Source organism: Salvelinus sp. IW2-2015, linkage group LG4q.1:29 (genome assembly GCF_002910315.2).
Source record: "Salvelinus sp. IW2-2015 linkage group LG4q.1:29, ASM291031v2, whole genome shotgun sequence".
Taxonomy (NCBI): Eukaryota; Metazoa; Chordata; class Actinopteri; order Salmoniformes; family Salmonidae; genus Salvelinus; species Salvelinus sp. IW2-2015.
The window spans coordinates 78,340,994-78,361,557 of record NC_036842.1 but is presented as its reverse complement, the minus strand read 5'-3'; the positions used below and the strand labels follow the sequence as shown (position 1 = coordinate 78,361,557).

The 20,564-nt window shown below is 42.8% G+C and overlaps 1 protein-coding gene across 2 annotated transcripts in view; it reads left to right on the top strand.

The window, feature by feature from the left end:
- Window positions 1-354: 354 nt before the first annotated feature.
- The window catches only part of LOC111961022 (CD44 antigen), a 45,168-nt gene continuing 24,958 nt past the window's right edge, over window positions 355-20,564 (top strand). For both annotated transcript variants that reach the window (XR_011479710.1, XM_070443141.1), the window contains exon 1: window positions 355-925. Coding sequence is in view for 1 of the 2 variants with exons in the window: in XM_070443141.1 (XP_070299242.1) it covers window positions 859-925 (67 nt within the window). In the remaining variant the exon portion in view is untranslated. The remainder of the gene's footprint in view (window positions 926-20,564) is intronic.

Below are 20,564 nucleotides of genomic sequence, written 5' to 3'. Positions count from 1 at the left end.
TCTCATTGACCACTGGTCTATAGGACTTAGCTAGGTGAAAGCAATATGAATATGGCTGAAATACCTCCAGTTCACCTACCAGTGAAAATAGACTAGGATAGGTAGGGGCTTGAGATAAAGCCCCTGGTAAGAGTAGACGGGATCTATATTTAATCCGATGACATAGTGGCACTCAATGTATCATTGTGGTTGTTGAGATTGGAGGGGGGGGTTAGCTTTTTTTTGGAGAGGGGAGGAAAAGGATATTCATTGAAAGCAGAGCAGGGAGAAAACAAAAGACCAGATGCGCTCTCAGCAACTGTTGCTGTCATAGACAGAATGAGAGAAAAGTAGAACAGGGAGAGAAGGGGGAGAGGAAAGGGGATAGTTAGCAAAACACAAGAGAGGGGCACTTTCCAAGCTAATAAAAAACTGAAGAAGCAGACAGTGACAGGAAAGAGAAAAAAGAGCGATTGAGAGAGAAAAAATGGAGAGAGGCTGCGCAAGGTAGGGTGGGAGGGAGCAAGAGAGGGAGAGGCAGAAGGGTGTGTACACACATGCACCACCCTCTTCCCCATTCTGCCTGTCACAAGGCTCAGAAACCCTCTCTCAAACAGAAAATAAAAAAGTTGGGCAAAGTCTGTCTCAGCTCCAATAGCTACCAGACACCCACTTCCTTTAGAGGACCGGACTCTCCCTCTCTCTCTCTTTATCTCTCTCTCACACACACTCACTCACTCACTCACACACACACACACACACACACATACACCCCCCCACACTCACTCCTGACAGAGAAGATAGGACAACTGGAGAGACCATACACACTTCCTACTCATCCAGTAACTCACCCAGCCATCGTCAGACGCTAAGACCAAGATGTGGACTCTGCTCTTGGGGGTTACTTTTGGATTACTGGCCTCCTCCAGGTTGGAACCGGCTCAAGGTGAGGGTGTGCATCTCTCTCTGCCCAGCAGACACCTCTTTGTCTGGGGCTTTTTTCTCTGCTTTCAGCCTGGAAACCCTCTCCTTTGTTGGTAGATTTTATGGCGAGACAGTATAGTTTTTTTCATTCTCAGCACTTGATGAGCATGTATAGTGTGTGTATGTATGTGTGTGTCTGTGTGTGTGTGTGTGTGTGTGTGTGTGTGTTGTGTGTGTGTGTGTGTGTGTGTGTGTGGGTGTGTGTGTGGGTGTGTGTGTTGGTGTTGTGTGTGTGTGTGTGTGTGTGTGTGTGTGTGTGTAAGAAGAGAGTACGATAGGCTGAGGCAGTGCCTGTGGAATGGATGAGTAGACGCCAGTAGAGCAGCGTGCGCTAGGCTACACTAGCACAGACAGGCTTACGTCTGGCAGTCTGAGACTCATGACAGCACAGACACAAAGGAGAAAGTCTCTCTCTCTCTTTCTCTCACACACGCTCACATACACACTCACCACTGAGTGTGTTAGGGAGGAGAACAATGAGCCCATGCCGGGCAGCTGCTCATTTTTCATGCCTTCAGCCGGTTATCTTGGTATTGTATGGCCACTGTAGCCTTCAGAAAGCATCTATCTGCACTTCAATCAATGTGAGGATACGAAAGAGCTCTATTCATTGTCTGACCACAGCTGAGAGCTATGCTGCCGTGCTTTTACGCTGCATTTTCTAAGGATAATCATTAATTCCTCTACCTTTCTCTCTCTTTCTCTCTCTCTCTGTTTCTCTCTCGCTGTCTTTCATTTTCTTTGTCTCTCGCTCCCTCATGCTTTCAGTAAGGGCTCTTGATTGGATTTGTGTATCAGAGCGCCATCTTTCTGACAATGGGAAGTTGGTGCTGAATCAAACAGGTCTGGGTTAGTCTCGCTCTCTTTGACTTGGCTGGGGGGGAACTCGCTGTGCCTCCTCTCTGGCTCTGTGCCAAAGCACAGCTAGCGTGCAGCTGTAAATCTGACCGGTTTAAAGACAAACAAAGAGGAGCTATAGGGTAGTATGTGTGTGTGTTCACATTTCCCCTGTGTATTCCTACAAGTTTTTGCCTCTTGGTTTAACCTTAGGGAATGAATGGTTGTATGAAGATGATAGCTGTGTGTGTGTGCATCTATGTGTGTGTTCACAGTAATTGGGTGTCTGGTGAGTTGAATCCTGGGGTAGTTACAGCTCATCCTGCCCAGTCTTTGAACCCTAAATGTGCTGCAGTCCAGACATCCATGTAAACCAATAACCCATTAACAAGGCCTCTCCCATGACCGTGGATCCAATCCACATATGGTTCTGTAAATGACCAAAGCAATAGGACCCTGAAATTTGACCTCCAGAAAATACTTGCTCTCCTAGCCCCTCTGGCTAATGCGGCCATCCAATGGATATACTTTTTCAAAAGCTGTTTTTGCTTTAGACACACTCACTCACAAACACACACGCACAAAACGACATCCATGCATAATGCTTACGTTACAGAAATATGAGCTAGGCATTAATACGGCTGTTCCCATTGCTGGGTTGTTTGCTCAGGGCGTCTTGGCAGTTGGTCAGCTTCACTCCGCTCCTCAGAGCACGTTAGACAAGGCCTGATTGATCAGATGGCTACAGGTATGCACAGGGCCAGAGCAGGCTGTGTCCGTCCAGGCTGGACACATGCATGCACGCACACACACCTCACCGAGACCAGCCCATGCCTGTGGCTGTATTTGCTCCCCTGGCGTAACGACCCCTCCCGTACCTCTGGGTGTCCATTTCCAAGGTGAGGGGTTCCTGTGGACCAGCACTAGGCCCTCACAAAGAGGCCTTGTGCCCATGCACGCTGGGACTACCGTCGCCTGCCATCTGATCTGCATGGGCACTTGTTTGGCCCCTGTCCAATACCCCTCTACCCTCCTATACCCTTCTCTACCCTTCTCTACCAACCAATCACACGTAGGCCTCACAGCCGGCCACCACTAAGTTGAGCCGTTCCTCTCCTCCTCCTCTCCCTTTCTCTCCAGTACTTTTGGTGGCCCCTTCTCTCAGTCAGAAGCTGATCGGCATTTAAACTGATCTTAAACGGGGGGTACCTCATATTTCAGCACTACTGTATCTTCAAGAATGCTTTTTAACCTATTAATTATGATTTAAAGCCTCTCTGTGAGTCTCAGGTTCCCCAGTAACCAGGCTGTACCCCCGCACCCTTCCTTCTCTTCCCTGTTCATATACACTGAAGTCTTTGTAGCCAAGGGAAAGCTGCTCCAAAGGCCTCTCTTTGTAATGTATACAGATCCTTACTGCATGAGGCAAGCCTGACCATCTCTAATACCCAACCAGACTACATTTTGTATCTGGGACCAATACAGCGGCTGTAACTAAGTCTATTTTCTTTTTTTCTTTTTTTTAGCTTTCACTGCAAGTCGATAATCATGTAAGTGTTCAGAGGTTAGGATAGACACATGTAAAAGGTCATATTGTGGATTTATCCACTAAAATGTTCTCTCAATTTTGATGTAAGATTTGGGAGCCTATAAGCTAAAAGTCTTTGAAAGACATAAGGGGGGAAATGAACGGGTCACTGAGAGAGAGACAGAGAAAGGGGGGAAAGAGGGGCAGGAGTTAGCCTGGAGCTAGTCCCATCTCCCGGCTAGCTGAAGAGATCCATCAGACAATTCCTGGGCTTCAATACCTCTTTTGCCAATTGGCCTGGACCCTTTGCTGCCGACACAAAGCCCCGCCGATCCATCACAACTGGTCTGCCGACGTAACCGTCTGAGGAGAGCCTGAAAAGGCTCTTCCTTTTCGACGTCCCTCTGAGGCCCATCTGCTAGCCTGCTAGCACCGGCCTGCTAGCTGTCTGAATCGCTGTGCCTCCAGCTCGCCTAACTACTCACTGGATCCTATGATAACTCGGCTACACATGCCTCTCCCTAATGTCAATATGCCTTGTCTGTTGCTGTTTTGGTTAGTGATTTTTGTCTTATTTCACTGTATAGCCTCCAGCCCTGCTCAATATGCCTTAGCTAGCCCTTTTGTTCCATCCCTCACACATGTTGTGACCTCACTTGGCTTAAATGGTGCCTCTAGAGACAAAACCTCTCTCATCGTCACTCAATGCCTAGGCTTACCTCCACTGTACTCACATCCTACCATGCCCGTGTCTGTACATTATGCCTAGAATCTATCCTTCCACGCCCAGAAATCTGCTCCTTTTACTCTCTGTTCCAAACGCACTACACGACCAGGTCTTTAAGCCTTTAGCAGTACTCTTATCCTACTCCTCATCTGTTCCTCTGGTGATGTAGAGGTTAACCCAGGCCCTGCAGCCCCCAGCATCACTCCCATTCCCCAGGCGCTCTCATTTGTTGACTTATGTAACCATAAAAGCCTTGGTTTCATGCATGTTAACATTAGAAGCCTCCCTAAGTTTGTTTAATTCACTGCTTTAGCACACTCTGCCAACCCAGATGTCCTAGCCGTGTTTGAATCCTGGCTTAGGAAGGCCACCAAAAATCCTGCAATTTCCAACCCAAACTATAACATTTTCCGACAAGATAGAACTGCCAAAGGGGACGGAGTTGCAATCTACTGAGGAGATAGCCTGCAGAGTTCTGTCATTCTATCCAGGTCTGTGCCCAAACAATTCTAGCTTCTACTTTTAAAAATTCACCCTACCAGAAACAAGTCTCTCACTATTGCCGCTTGTTATAGACCCCCTTCAGGGCCCAGCTGTGCCCTGGACACCATATGTGAATTGATCGCCGTCCATCTATCTTCAGAGTTCGTACTGTTAGGTGACCTAAACTGGGACATGCTTAACACCCAGGTCCTACAATCTAAGCTAGATGCCCTCAATCTCACACAAATTATCAAGGAACCTACCAGGTACAACCCTAAATCTGTAACCATGGGCACCCTCTTAGATATCATCCTGACCAACTTGCCCTCTAAATACACCTCCGCTGTATTCAACCAGGATCTCAGCAATCACTGCCTCATTGCCTGCGTGCGTTATGGGTCCGCAGTCAAACGACCACCGCTCATCACTGTCAAATGCTGCCTAAAACACTTCAGCAAGCAGGCCTTTCTATTCGACCTGGCCCAGGTATCCTGGAAAGATATTGACCTCATCCCGTCAGTAGAGGATGCCTGTTTGGTCTTCAAAAGTGCTTTCCTCTCCATCTTAAATAAGCATGCCCCATTCAAAAAATGTATAACTAAGAACAGATATATGCCTTGCTTCACCCCAGACTTGACTGCCCTTGACCAGCACAAAAACATCCTGTGGCGTTCTGCATTAGCATCGAATAGCTCCCGCGATATGCAACTTTTCAAGGAAGTCAGGAACCAATATACTCAGTCAGTTAGGAAAGCTAAGGCTAGCTTAAATTTGCTTCCTGTAGCACTAATTCCAAAAGGTTTTGGGACACTGTAAAGTCCATGGAGAATCCCAGCTACCCACAGCACTGAGGATAGGAAACACTGTCACCACCGATATATCTGCGATAATCGATAATTTCAATAAGCATTTTTCTATGGCTGGCCATGCTTTCCACCTGGCTACCCTTACCCTGGCCAACATCTCAGCACCCCCTGCAGCACCCTGTCCAAGCCCCCCCCCCCCGCTTCTCCTTCATGCAAATCCAGGCAGCTGATGTTCTGAAAGAGCTGCAAAATCTGGATCCCTACAAATCAGCTGGGCTAGACAATCTGGACCATCTCTTTCTGAAATTATCAGCTGAAATTGCTGCAACCCCTATTACTAGCCTATTCAACCTCTCTTTCGTATCATCTGAGATCCCCAAAGATTGGAAAGCTGCCGCGGTCATCCCCCTCTTCAAAGGGGGAGACACTCTAGTCCCAAACTGTTATAGACCTAAATCCATCCTGCCCTGTTTATCTAAAATCTTTGAAAGCCAAGTTAACAAACAGATCACCGACCATTTGGAATCCCTCCGTACCTTCTCCAATATGCAATCTGGTTTCCGAGCTGGTCATGGGTGCACCTCAGCCATGCTCAAGGTCATAAACGATATCATAACCGCCATCGATAAAAGACAGTACTGTGCAGCCATCTTCATCGACCTGGCAAAGGCTGTCAACTCTGTCAATCACCACATTCTTATCGGCAGACTCAGTAGCCTTGACTTCTCAAATGACTGCCTCGCCTGGTTCACCAACTACTTCTCAGATAGAGTTTAGTGTGTCAAATCGGAGGGCCTGCTGTCCTGACCTCTGGCAGTCTCTATGGGGGTGCCACAGGGTTCAATTCTCGGGCCGACTCTTTTCTCTGTATATATCAATGATGTCGCTCTTGCTGCTGGTGATTCTCTGATCCACCTCTACGTAGACGACACCATTCTGTATACATCTGGCCCTTCTTTGGACACTGTGCTAACAAACCTCCAAACGAGCTTCAACGCCATACAACAATCCTTCTGTGGCCTCCAACTGCTTTTAAATGCTAGTAAAACTAAGTGCATGCTCTTCAAGCGATTGCGACCCGCATCCCCCCGCCCGACTAGCATCACCACTCTGGACGGTTCTGACTTAGAATATGTGGACAACTACAAATACCTAGGTGTCTGGTTAGACTGTAAACTCTCCTTCCAGACTCACATTAAGCATCTCCAATCCAAAATTAAATCTAAAATCGGCTTCCTATTTCGCAACGAAGCCTCCTTCACTCACGCTGCCAAACATACCCTCGTAAAACGGACAATCCTACCGATCCTTGACTTCGGCCATGTCATTTATAAAATAGCCCCCAACACTCTAGTCAGCACACTGGATGTTGTCTATCACAGTGCCATCCGTTTTGTCACCAAAGCCCCATATACTACCCACCACTGCGACCTGTATGCTCTCGTTGGCTGGCCCTCACTACATATCCATCGCCAAACCCACTGGCTCCAGGTCATCTATAAGTCTTTGCTAGGTAAAGCCCCGCCTTATCTCAGCACACTCGTCACCATAGCAACACCCACCCGTAGCACGTGCTCCAGCAGGTATATTGCACTGGTCATCCCCAAAGCCAACACTTACTTTGGCCGTCTTTCCATCCAGTTCTCTGCTGCCAATGACTGGAACAAATTGCAAAAATCACTGAAGTTGGAGTCTTATATCTTCCTCTCTAACTTTAAGCATCAGCTCTCAGAGCAGTTTACCGATCACTGTACCTGTACACAGCCAATCTGTAAATAGCACACCCAACTACCTCATCCCCATATTATTAATTACACTTATGCTATTTTGCACCCCAGTAGCTCTACTTGCACATCATCATCTGCACATCTATCACTCCAGTGTTAATGCTAAATTGTAATTATTTCGCCTCTATGGCCTATTTATTGACTACCTCCCTACTATTCTACATTTGCACACACATTACATAGATTTTTCTATTGTGTTATTGTGACTGTACGTTTGTTTATGTGTAACTCTGTGTTGTTGTTTTTGTCGCACTGCTTTGCTTTATCTTGTCCAGGTCGCAGTTGTAAATGAGAACTTGTTCTCAACTGGCCTACCTGGTTAAATAAAGGTGAAATAAAAATAAATAAAAAGGAGAAACAGTCCTTCAAGTGACTTTGCCTGGGTGCGTTTTGTGTGAGGGGGGATCTCATGTTTCACCTGTACCACCGGTCTTTTGGCTCTGTGGATCCTGTGACCAGCAGAGTGAGGGCTAGCCATAACAAACATGCTGGCTCTGCACTATCTTGACAGAGAGCGAGAGAGAGAGACATTTTGCAGAATTGTATGGTCAGTCTATATTTGTGGCTGTGGCGTTGTTTCTCAGAGAGAGTTTAATAAACACATACATCACAGAGAGAGAGAGAGAGGGGTGTGAGAGGGAGAAAGATAGTAAAAGAGAGATATGCATCTGAGAAAATCAGACATAGGTGATAAAGAGCAAGCTGTTTGGCTTTCAGGTCTGATAAGATGTAGCTGACAGAGCACAGACTGCAAATTGACTGATGTTTTGGATTTGAGGCCATTGTATCAGTTTGTGTGGTAGTCGTGGTGGTGGCTAGTGTATCAGTGTGTGTTGGTTTGGAGGCCAGTGTATCAATGTGTGTTGGTTTGGAAGCCAGTGTATTAGTGTGTGTTGGTTGGAGGCCAGTCTATCAGTGTGTTTTGGTTTGGAGGCCAGTGTATCAATGTGTTTTGGTTTGGAGGCCAGTGTATCACAATGTGTTGGTTTGGATTCCAGTGTATCAGTGTGTGTTGGTTTGGAGGCCACTGTATCAGTGTGTGTTGGTTTGGATTCCAGTGTATCAGTGTGTGTTGGTTTGGAGGCCACTGTATCAGTGTGTGTTGGTTTGGAGGCCAGTGTATCAATGTGTNTGTGTGTTGGTTTGGATTCCAGTGTATCAGTGTGTGTTGGTTTGGAGGCCACTGTATCAGTGTGTGTTGGTTTGGAGGCCAGTGTATCAATGTGTATCAGTGTGTGTGGTGTAATTTGCTGTGTATAGCTACAGGAGAGAGACGAGAGAAGAGCCTGTCTTTTCCAGTCAGTGCAGCTGGAGATTCTGGCATGCACTGTGTAAAAGCTCCCCTTTCTCCCAACTAGCAGCCTCTGTATATCCAGACCCTCTGTGGTCTCTGGGACTTTCTAGTCCATTAACTGACAATAGCATATTTTCGAGAGTCACTGCCTTGGAATAGCAGGATCTTGGAATGACAAAGTTGTGCATGGCCACTCTCCCTGCATGCTAATGGTAACACCTCTCATTCATTGGTTACCCTCTCTTTTCAGCCCGCCAAATGCTGTGTTCACTTTGATCCACTCTGGGCAGTGTGTGTGCGGGTGCGTGTGCGCATGCGTGCGTGTGTTTTCCTCTAATGCAGAGTTTCATGGTGAACACAGCTACAGCTACACCCCTTGAGCCCAACCGTCACTAACGGTAAAGTAACTTCCTGCTCAACCTCCTCTCTCTGCCAGTACTATGGTATTCATTAAATTGCTGGGCCAGGCAGTTTTACTGATGCCATAAATGTTTAATGTTCATTTTCAAAATGTGATACGTCATCGGTTAACGTACCCGGTTGATAAGTGAAATACTTCAATACTATGACTCTCTTCAACTCTGTGCTGTTGTCAAAGCAGACTGCAGTCAGACAGGTAGAAGATCAAAGCAAATTGTCAGACACACAAGTGGTGAATCATTGAGACATCAAAACATAGAGCAATGTAAAATAGTGTAGGCATTGAGACCATGTTACTCTGGTACACTTACTTGTCAACAATTTAAAAACATAACATCTGCATGTGTCTTGTTCCTTTTATAGGGTTCTGTGTTAAAATCTTTAAGTGTGTGTCAGTCTAAGTAACATAATAAAAAAATCCCCATCAAAATCGCCAGCTGGACGGTGTTTCCCCCAACACATTGGTGAGACTGGCTTCCAGGTTAATAAGCGAAAAGTGTATCAAGAAGCAGTGCAGCTTGGCAGGTTCGTGTTTCGGAGGATGCATGGTTCTCAACCTTCGCCTCTCCCGAGTCTGTAGGGGAGTTGCAGCGATGGGACAAGACTGTAACTAGCAATTGGATATCACGAAATAGGGAGAGAAATGGGTAAAAGTAGAAAAAAATCATAATAACAATTTGTCCGTTTAATCTAGAGATATGTTTTTTGCATGAGCTGCGTCTCAGTCCAATGCATCTGTTTGTCAGACCATGAGATATTCCGAATATCTCATGGTCTGTTATAATATTAGTAGCGCTGATGTGCCAACTTCCGGTTGTGAAGTCCGAATGGTTTGGCCTACACACTAGTATGACCACACTAAAGATGAGACTCTCACAAACATGATGGCGTTCTCCATTTTGTGTCACGGGACTCGTCAGAAGGTAAACCATACAAATGAATGGAAGTATAGAGATAGTTTTATGCCAACAAAAAATAAGGGGTCAAAAGTTACGGGCGGAGTTAGAAAGATGGATGTCAGAGATATTGCAATGTACTGTAAATGTCATTTTAATTCCTCTGTCTGTATATTTCAAGACATAACATATGAGGGTGCAGTGAGATACCCGACGGGTTGGATGATTCTATTCTTATAAAGTATCTTTAAAAAACATATACAGTGGGGCAAAAAAGTATTTAGTCAGCCACCAATTGTGCAAGTTCTCCCACTTAAAAAGATGAGAGAGGCCTGTAATTTTCATCATAGGTACACTTCAACTATGACAGACAAAATGAGGAAAGAAAATCCAGAAAATCACATTGTAGGATTTTTAATGAATTTATTTGCAAATTATGGTGGAAAATAAGTATTTGGTCACCTACAAACAAGCAAGAYTTCTGGCTCTCACAGACCTGTAACTTCTTCTTTAAGAGGCTCCTCTGTCCTCCACTCGTTACHTGTATTAATGGCACCTGTTTGAACTTGTTATCAGTATAAAAGACACCTGTCCACAACCTCAAACAGTCACACTCCAAACTCCACTATGGCCAAGACCAAAGAGCTGTCAAAGGACACCAGAAACAAAATTGTAGACCTGCACCAGGCTGGGAAGACTGAATCTGCAATAGGTAAGCAGCTTGGTTTGAAGAAATCAACTGTGGGAGCAATTATTAGGAAATGGAAGACATACAAGACCRCTGATAATCTCCCTCGATCTGGGGCTCCACGCAAGATCTCACCCCGTGGGGTCAAAATGATCACAAGAACGGTGAGCAAAAATCTCAGAACCACACGGGGGGGACCTAGTGAATGACCTGCAGAGAGCTGGGACCAAAGTAACAAAGTCTATCATCAGTAACACACTACGCCGCCAGGGACTCAAATCCTGCAGTGCCAGACGTGTCCCCCTGCTTAAGCCAGTACATGTCCAGGCCCGTCTGAAGTTTGCTAGAGAGCATTTGGATGATCCAGAAGAAGATTGGGAGAATGTCATATGGTCAGATGAAACCAAAATATAACTTTTTGGTAAAAACTCAACTCGTCGTGTTTGGAGGACAAAGAATGCTGAGTTGCATCCAAAGAACACCATACCTACTGTGAAGCATGGGGGTGGAAACATCATGCTTTGGGGCTGTTTTTCTGCAAGGGACCAGGACGACTGATCCGTGTAAAGGAAAGAATGAATGGGGCCATGTATCGTGAGATTTTGAGTGAAAACCTCCTTCCATCAGCAAGGGCATTGAAGATGAAACGTGGCTGGGTCTTTCAGCATGACAATGATCCCAAACACACCGCCCGGGCAACAAAGGAGTGGCTTCGTAAGAAGCATTTCAAGGTCCTGGAGTGGCCTAGCCAGTCTCCAGATCTCAACCCCATAGAAAATCTTTGGAGGGAGTTGAAAGTCTGTGTTGCCCAGCAACAGCCCCAAAACATCACTGCTCTAGAGGAGATCTGCATGGAKGAATAGGCCAAAATACCAGCAACAGTGTGTGAAAACCTTGTGAGGACTTACAGAAAACGTTTGACCTCTGTCATTGCCAACAAAGGGTATATAACAAAGTATTGAGATAAACTTTTGTTATTGACCAAATACTTATTTTCCACCATAATTTACAAATAAATTCATAAAAAATCCTATAATGTGATTTTCTGGATATTTTTTTCTCATTTTGTCTGTCATAGTTGAAGTGTACCTATGATGAAAATTACAGGCCTCTCTCATCTTTTTAAGTGGGAGAACTTGCACAATTGGTGGCTGACTAAATACTTTTTTGCCCCACTGTACTCAAACTGGAATTCAAAAAATCCTCAGTCGTTCACACAATGGAAAGGTCAAATGCTTTATTATCTGAACATTTCAAGAGCCTGTGCGATGGAGAGAAACAAAACTCTGCAGGTTGAGGCCATGTGCAGAAAGTGATAAGGGTGCTGGAGATAGGGGTGGGGGCTAGTGGGTCTGGGAACGTATGATGTACTGATGTTTGTGTGATGTAGTAATTTGTATGTGTATGTTTTGCATGGTTTTATAAAAGTTAAATACAATTATATAAAATAAATCTAATAAATAAAGGGTTAAATATGTGTCCAAAAAAACAAAAATATTAAAATGGTCGACACCATCCACAGTAAAACTGTCACGTGGTTGGCGATAGTTCCTCTTATAATGAGATACACATGAAATGATAAAACAATATATTGTCTGTGTGTACTTTTGAAGTGACTCAGATGCATATCTGGTAGTCCTAAGAGCAAGAATTACTTAATTTTTTTAATAAGACAAGATAAGATGTATTACTACTAGCTCATTATCAAATGTATTGAAGACAACACAATCTGCATTGCCAACAGAGCACTTCCCTATTTTCTCTTCTATTACGTGACTTATTTCTTAAACCTCTTGGCGCACGGATCCCTTTAACGGGATCATTTTCATAAACAACCGCTGAATTGCCGAGCGCCAAATAAAAAATTAAAATATATATATATATTTTCATGAAATTACAAGTGAAATATACCAAAACACAGTTTAGCTTGTTGTTAATCCACCTATCGTGTCAGATTTTGAAAATATGCTTTACAGCGAAAGCAATCCAAGCATTTGTGAGTTTATCGATCACTAGACAAAACATTACGAACAGCTAGCAGCAATGTAGATTGGTCACGAAAGTCAGAAAAGCAATAAAATTAATCGCTTACCTTCGATGATCTTCGGATGTTTGCACTCACGAGACTCCCAGTTACACAATAAATGTTCCTTTTGTTCGATAAATATTATTTTTATATCCAAAAACCTCCATTTGGTTGGTGCGTTATGTTCAGAAATCAACAGGCTCGAGCGGTCATGAAGGGCAGACGAAAATTCCAAATAGTATCCGTAAAGTTTGTAGAAACATGTCAAACGTTTTTTATAATCTATCCTCAGGTTGTTTTTAACATAAATAATTGATAATATTTCAACCGGACGGTAAACTATTCAATAAAAGAGATAAAGAAAATGTTGAGCTACAACTTTTGCGCGCATGAACTAATTGAAGGACATTCAGCCATCCACTGAAGCGTTTTGATAAATCTCGCTCATTTTTCAGAATAAAAGCTTGAAACTATGTTTAAAGACAGTTCACACCCTGAGGAAGCCATAGGAAAAGGAATCTGGTTGATATCCCTTTAAATGAAGGAAAGGCAGGCAATGGAACAGGGATTTTTCAAAATAAGAGGCACTTCCGGGTTGGATTTCCTCAGGTTTTCGCCTGCAAAATCAGTTCTGTTATACTCACAGACAACATTTTGACAGTTTTGGAAACTTTATAGTGTTTTCTATCCTAATCTGTCAATTATATGCATATTCTAGCATCTGGGCCTGAGAAATAGGCCGTTTACATTGGGAGCGTTATTTTTCCAAACATAAAAAGTCTGCCTCCTAGCGTCAAGAAGTTAAACAGCATCTAGATTTAGGCATCCTATCCCTCTGGGTACAGTTGAGCATAATTTGGAATATTGACAGATGTAGGATGCTATTTGAATTTAAGTTACTGGAAGTCATGTCGTGCCTATAGTGGGAAGAGTGCTCTGTCAGCCTTGCCGTTGATATGGTGATCTCTCTATACAATCTGTAACAAGTTGCAACAAAAAATTCATAAAATAATTGATCATGTGGTTGTCGATTCCTCAAGAATTATAAGATATGATCTAGGTTTACTGAAGAGGCCCCATGCTCTTGAGACTCCAGTGTTCATCTATTGTCTCTGGAGTAGAGTGACATCTCTGAGAGTTGTGGTGATATATAGAAGTAGAACAGATGTTAAACTGAATAATTCAGTGTGTCCATTGATGTTCAAAGCTGTGTATAGAGAGAGAGATGGAGGGAGGGAGATAGAGAGATGTAGACATTTACTGAGGCGGGCAGCTCAGCCCTGGGGACCTCTCTCTCTCATGGGTCTCGTGTCCCTATACACTGATCCTCGTGCCCTGTTGCTCTGCCAGTGCCCAACAACCTGGAGACACGAGACGCGCACCTCTTTCACAACTAATGTTTGTGCCGTGTCGCCATGGTTATCCTGTGTCAACAAGCATCATGGAGATAGAATAGCCGGGGTGTGATTTCCTGTGTGTGTGTGTGTGTGTGTGTGTGTGTGTGTGTGTGTGTGTGTGTGTGTGTGTGTGTGTGTGTGTGTTCATGATGTCCATGCTTCTGCAGTCTGTAGATAAAAAGGCCTGACATTCTAAGAAAATGTATTGAACATTTTCTAAAATATTTCTATTATATTCTGACTATCTTTACAAACTTCATCAGAAGGATAATATCTATGTTATTTCAAAGTATTCTGAAGGTCCTTCTCTGTAGGCCTCCATACTTTGACATGTCATCAACCTTTGATAGCAGCCAGGTTGTACGTCACCTTGCTGATGAGGTTATTTTCCCTTTACCCAAAGTGTTTCCCACTGCTTGTATAGTCAGAAACACAGAGAAAGAGATAACATTTGACATTTTACGATTTCGGTCTGAGACTGAGAATACATGAGAGTCTTGGAAACAGGTCTGTCGCTCATGACACCTGCTCATCATGCCTGCTAAAGTAAAACTTTAGATAAGTGTGTGAAACTGACCACCAGTCCTGACAAGCGCAAAGGGTCACTACAGAGACAGGGCAGAGACAAGGTCACATGGTAATTCCCACTTGGCTGCCCCTAATCTGTTGTTTCTGTCTCTCATTTCTTTATGTCACAAGACTCTGGATGATTGTCACAGAATAGATTCTCACCCAGATGCAAATGTGCTGTTCAACTAGCAACTGACTGTGGAAAAGTGATTGGAAATCCACCTTAGTGTGTACATGTGAAATCTGATAACGTGTGTGTGTGTGTGTGTGTGTGTGTGTGTGTGTGTGTGTGTGTGTGTGTGTGTGTGNTGTGTGTGTGTGTGTGTGTGTGTGTGTGTGTGTGTGTGTGTGTGTGTGTGTGCTACATCCTGTTCATTTGCTATTCAAAAAAGTGAAGTTGCCTCTTGTTTGGTTTCACTGACAGAACATAGTTTCCCAGAACTCTCTGTTCTGTCCAATCAGTTCCTAGGCAGACCAATGCAACTGTGTACCATCCAACAGTTTGAATGTGTAACTATTAGTGATCCATCAATAATCAAGCTGTCATCATAAGAGATTAAGGAAATGTACTAAATGCAGAGAGAAGTGTCGAGTTTCTCCTTTTCTCTCCTGTGGTTCCCCTAACAGATAGCATTGTTGAACTGTAAAATGAGGGACACACCACAGAGAAGTAACCGTATTGTAATTATCCTGTATATCATCTAATTTATTTAAAAGTTTTGTTGTGATTGCCGTTTGTTTTCTGGTGTTTAGGAAAGTTTTAACTGTGTTTCTGTGAGTTACAAGTGGAGTCAAGTTACAGTGCCTTCAGAAAGTATTCACACCCCTTGACTTTTTCCATATGTTGCTGCCTGAATTTAGAATGGATTACATAGAGATGTGGTGTCACTAGCCTAAACACAAAGTGGAATTATGTTTATTTTTTTATTATTAATAACAAATGAAAAGCTGACATTTTATGGCAAGCCTTAATACGTTCAGGAGTAATATGTTTCTTAAGAAGTCACATAAGTTGTATGGACTCACTGTGTGCAACAATAGTATTTAGCATGATTTTTGAATGACTACCTCATCTCTGTACCCCACGAATACAATTATCTGTAATGTCAAGCTGGGAACTTCAAACACAGATTCAATCAGATTCAATTCCAAGTTGAAGTTATTAATTCAACTTTGGATGGTGTATGTCACGATCGTCTTCGTATTGTGAGAGAGAGGACCAAGGCGCAGCGTGATATAAATACATCTTCTTTACTTAAAGATGAAAAGAACACGAACACTAATACAATACTAAACAAAAACAACCGTGAAGCTACAAACAAAAGTGCATACACAAGCTACTAGCGTCAAACATAGACAATTACCCACAACCTACCTAATGCCTATGGCTGCCTTAAATATGGCTCCCAATCAGAAACAACGATAGACAGCTGTCTCTGATTGAGAACCATTCCAGGCAACCATAGACTTACCTAAACACCTACACTGAACCCAACCCCAAGAACTCAACAAAAACTCCCTAGACAATACAACCACCCAAGACGAGACAAACACACACAAACATCCCCCATGTCACACCCTGACCTAACTAAAATAATACAGAAAACAAAGATAACTAAGGCCAGGGCGTGACAGTGTATCAATACACCCAGTAACTACAAAGATACAAACGTCCTTCCTAACTCAGTTGCCGGAGAGGAAGAAAACCTCTCAGAGATTTCACCATGAGGCTAATCGTTACAGTTACAGAGTTTAATAGCCGTGACAGGACAAAACTGAGGATTGGTCAACCACATTGTAGTTACTCAACAATTCTAACTTAAATGACAGAGTGAAAAGAAGGAAGCCTCCAACCTTGACTTCCTCTGCCTCTCAGAGACATGGCTCAATAAAAACTCTCCATATGCTGCTTTGATTGTGCCTGGCTACAATGTTTTCAGGTTAGACAGGATTGAAGGAAGAGGAGGGGGTGTGATGATTTACATTAAAGAACATATCCGATGTAAACAAATTGAGTAGTCATGTGATAATGAACTAGAATGTATTGGCCTGAACGTTACACTGTCTCCCCAAATGTCTTTTACCCTTATTGGAATGTATAGGCCACCTTCCACCAAAAGTGTTTTTTGATCAGTTTGATAACATGCTTAGGGAATGTGATTTTGGGAAAGAGGTCATCTTAATGGGAGATTTTAATAGTAATTATGAAGACAAGTCTTGTAGGAAAACCCTCAAACGGATCACTAATACCTTTGACCTTACACAGCTAGGGCCAACCAGGGTGACTTGTTGCTCTAAAACAGATTGATTTGGTGTTCAGTAATAAACCAGAGAGAGTGACTAAATCTTTCAATATGGTTACTGGGCTATCTGATCATAATCTGACACTTATAGCCAGAAAGCTGTCTAAGAGCAGGTTTAACCTCTCTACTGTCAGAAAGATGGATCAACTAAGAATACCTAGGAGTGAATTACACTATTTTGAAAACGCAATTAAGGGAATTAACTGGAATGATCTCTTGTCCCTTGTCCTCTTGTCCTATACAGACGTGGAAGCTGATAGTCAGGTTTTTCTACAATAAATGGTTTCCTAAAGAAAATCAAATCCAAACCTTTGCTAAAGGGAGAAATCTGGAAATTGATGAAAGAACGAGATTATGCTCTAAAAATAGCCCTAAGATCCAAATTAGAGCATGACAGACGTACGTTTACCATGTTGAGAAATAAGGTGATGAAAGAAATCAGACAGGCCAAGGCAAACTTTTTTATTAACATAATTGGTGAAGCAAAGGGAAATTGTATAGTGATCTGGGATAATCTAAAAAAGTTAACAGGGAAAGACCCTAGTAACACTGTAAAAAGACTAGAAATCATGGTGAATAACAATCTAACACAGGATGCAGTCAAAATAGCAATAGCCTTCAATTCCTACTTTATTGACTCTATCAGGGTACTGACACAGAACCCCTCCACTGGTTTCTTGGGCTCAGTGCTAGTAAATGACACTCAACCTGTCTTCATCATAAGGGAGGTTTCTGAGTCAAAGGTGAACAAGGTGATTAGCTCACTAAAGAACTCTAAAGCCAAAGATGTGTTTGGGCTGGACTCTACCTTTCTTAAAAACTACAAAGAGTCACTCATTGGCCCCATTACTAAGGTCACCAACACATCTATTGGTCTCTGGGTGTTTCCAAGGGTATGGAAGTCGGCCATAATAACGGCCATCTTTAAATCGGGCGACCCTGCTGACGTAAGCAACTACAGGCCCATTAGTATACTACCTGTGGTGTCAAAGGTTGTTGAAAAGTGTGTAGTAGAACAACTGATTGCCCACCTCAACAACAGCCCCTTCACATTACACTCCATGCAGTTTGGTTTCAGAGCGAAACACTCCACAGAAACGGCCAACTGCTTCCTTCTGGAAAAACTCCAAGATGAACAAAGGGAGCGTTGTTGGGGCTGTGTTTCTGGACCTACGGAAGGCTTTTGATACTGTTAACCTTTCTGAACCACCCATCCCGGATCTGGGAAAATTGTCAACAGCAACGCTGAATAGCACAGCGTAGCATAGCGCCACAGGTAAATAATATTACTAGAAAATATTCATATTCATGAAATCACAAGTGCAATATTGCAAAACACAGCTTAGCCTTTTGTTAATCCACCTGTTGTCTCAGATTTTGAAATTATGCTTTACAGCGAAAGCAATACAAGCGTTTGTGTAAGTTTATCGATCGCTCGACAAAACAATAAGTACACTTAGCATCAGGTAACTTGGTCACGAAAATCAGAAAATCAATCAAATTAATCGTTTACCTTTGATGATCTTCGGATGTTTTCACTCACGAGACTCCCAGTTAGACAACAAATGTTCCTTTTGTTCCATAAAGATATTTTTTATATCCAAATACCTCCGTTAGTTTGATGCGTTATGCCCAGGAATCCACCGGAAAGAGCTGTCACGACAACGCAGACAAAAATTCCAAATTATATCCATAATGTCCACAGAAACATGTCAAACGTTTTTTATATTCCATCCTCAGGGTGTTTTTCAAATATCTATTCGATAATATATCAACCGGGACAGTTGGCTTTTCACTAAGACCGGGAGTAACATGTGCACTGTCCCTGTAAAAATAAAATAAACTCAACTCAACTGTACAGAAAAATAAATATTCCAAAGCATGCATCCTGTTTGCAATAAGGCACTAAAAGCCAACTTTATGTCCTGAATACAAAGAGTTAGGTTTGGGGTAAAAAACACAACACATCACAGCGTCATATTTACACCTTCATATTTTCAAGCATAGTGATGGCAGCATCATGTTCTGGGTATGCTTGTCATCGCTAAGGTATACAGAATTTTCTACGATAAAAATAAATGCAATAGAGCTAAGCACAGGCTAAATCCTAGAGGAAAACCTGTCTTAGTCTGCTTTCCAACAGATATCGGGAGACAAATTCACCTTTCAGCAGGACAATAACGTAAAACACAATGGCAAATATATACTGGAATTGCTTACCAAAACGACATTTAAAAAATAATCATGTGCAAACATTGTGTATAATCCAGGTGTGCAAAGGTCTTAGAGACTTACCAAGAAAGACTCACAGCTGTCATCATTGTCAAAGGTGATTCTAACATGTATTGACTCAGGGGGTTGAATACAGTGGCTTGCAAAAGTATTCACCCCTTTGGCATATTTCCTATTTTGTTGCCTTACAACCTGGAATTAAAATTGATTTTTAGGGGGGTTGTATCTTTTGATTTACTCAATATGCCTACCACTTTGAAGATGCAAAATATTTTTTATTGTGAAGCAAACCAGAAATTAGAAGTAAAATAAACTGAAAACATGAGCATGCATAACTATTCACCCCCCCCCCCCCCCAAAGTCAATACTTTGTAGAGCCACCTTTTGCAGCAATTACAGCTGCAAGTATCTTAGGGCTGTCTCTTATACACATCTAGATGTGTATAAGAGACAGGGTTCCGCTAGTGTACAGTAATATTTAAGTCATACCAGAGATTCTCAATTGGATTGAGGTCTGGGCCATTCCAAGCCATTTAAATGTTTCCCCTTAAACCATTCAAGTGTTGCTTTAGCAGTATGCTTAGTGTCATTGTCCTGCTGGAAGGTGAACCTCTGTCCCAGTCTCAAATCTCTGGAAGACTGAAACAGGTTTCCCTCAAGATTTTCCCTGTATTTTGCACCATAATTTCTTAAATTCTGACCAGTTTCCCAGTCATTGCCGATGAAAAACATCCCCACAGCATGATGCTGCCACCACCATGCTACACTATGGGGATGGTGTTCTCGTGTTGATGAGAGGTGTTGGGTTTGAGCCAGACAAAGTGTTTTCCTTGATGGCCAAAAAGCCAAATTTTAGTCTCATCGGACCAGAGTACCTTCTTCCATATGTTTGGGGAGTCTCCCACATACCTTTTGGTGAACACCAAACATGTTCGCTTATTTTTTCTTTAAGTAATGGCTTTTTTCTAGCCACTCTTCCATAAAGCCCAGCTCTATGGAGTGTATGGCTTAACTTCTTATGGCTGAAGGGACAGTATTGAGTAGCTTGGATGAAAGGTGCCCATATCAAACGGCCTGCTCCTCAGTCATAGTTGCTAATATTTGCATATTATTATTAGTATTGGATAGAAAACACTCTAAAGTTTCTACAATTGTTTGAATTATGTCTGTGAAATTAACATAACTCATATTGGCACGCAAAATCCTGAGTTGAAATCAAAACAGGAAGTCAGAAATCTGAGCTTGTATGTGTTCACCAGAGTCCTTAATGAAATCCCCTTGAGCTATTAATGATGTTGCACTGCCTAGGGGTTCCACTAGATGTCAACCATCAATAGAAATTAAAATGAGACTTCTATGATGTTGTGGGAGAGAATGATAGCAGAATCAGTCAGGTGTCCATCAAGCWGCCATTTTCTGATCATGCTTTTTCCTCGTGGAGTCACTTACGTTCCATTGCTCACGAAGACAAGAAGGAATACTCCGGTTGGAACTTTATTGAAGCTATATGTTAAAAACATCCTAATGATTGATTGTGTACTTAGTTTGAAATGTTTCTTCGACCGGTAATATCACTTTTTGAAGTTTTTGTCCGATATAACGCTGAC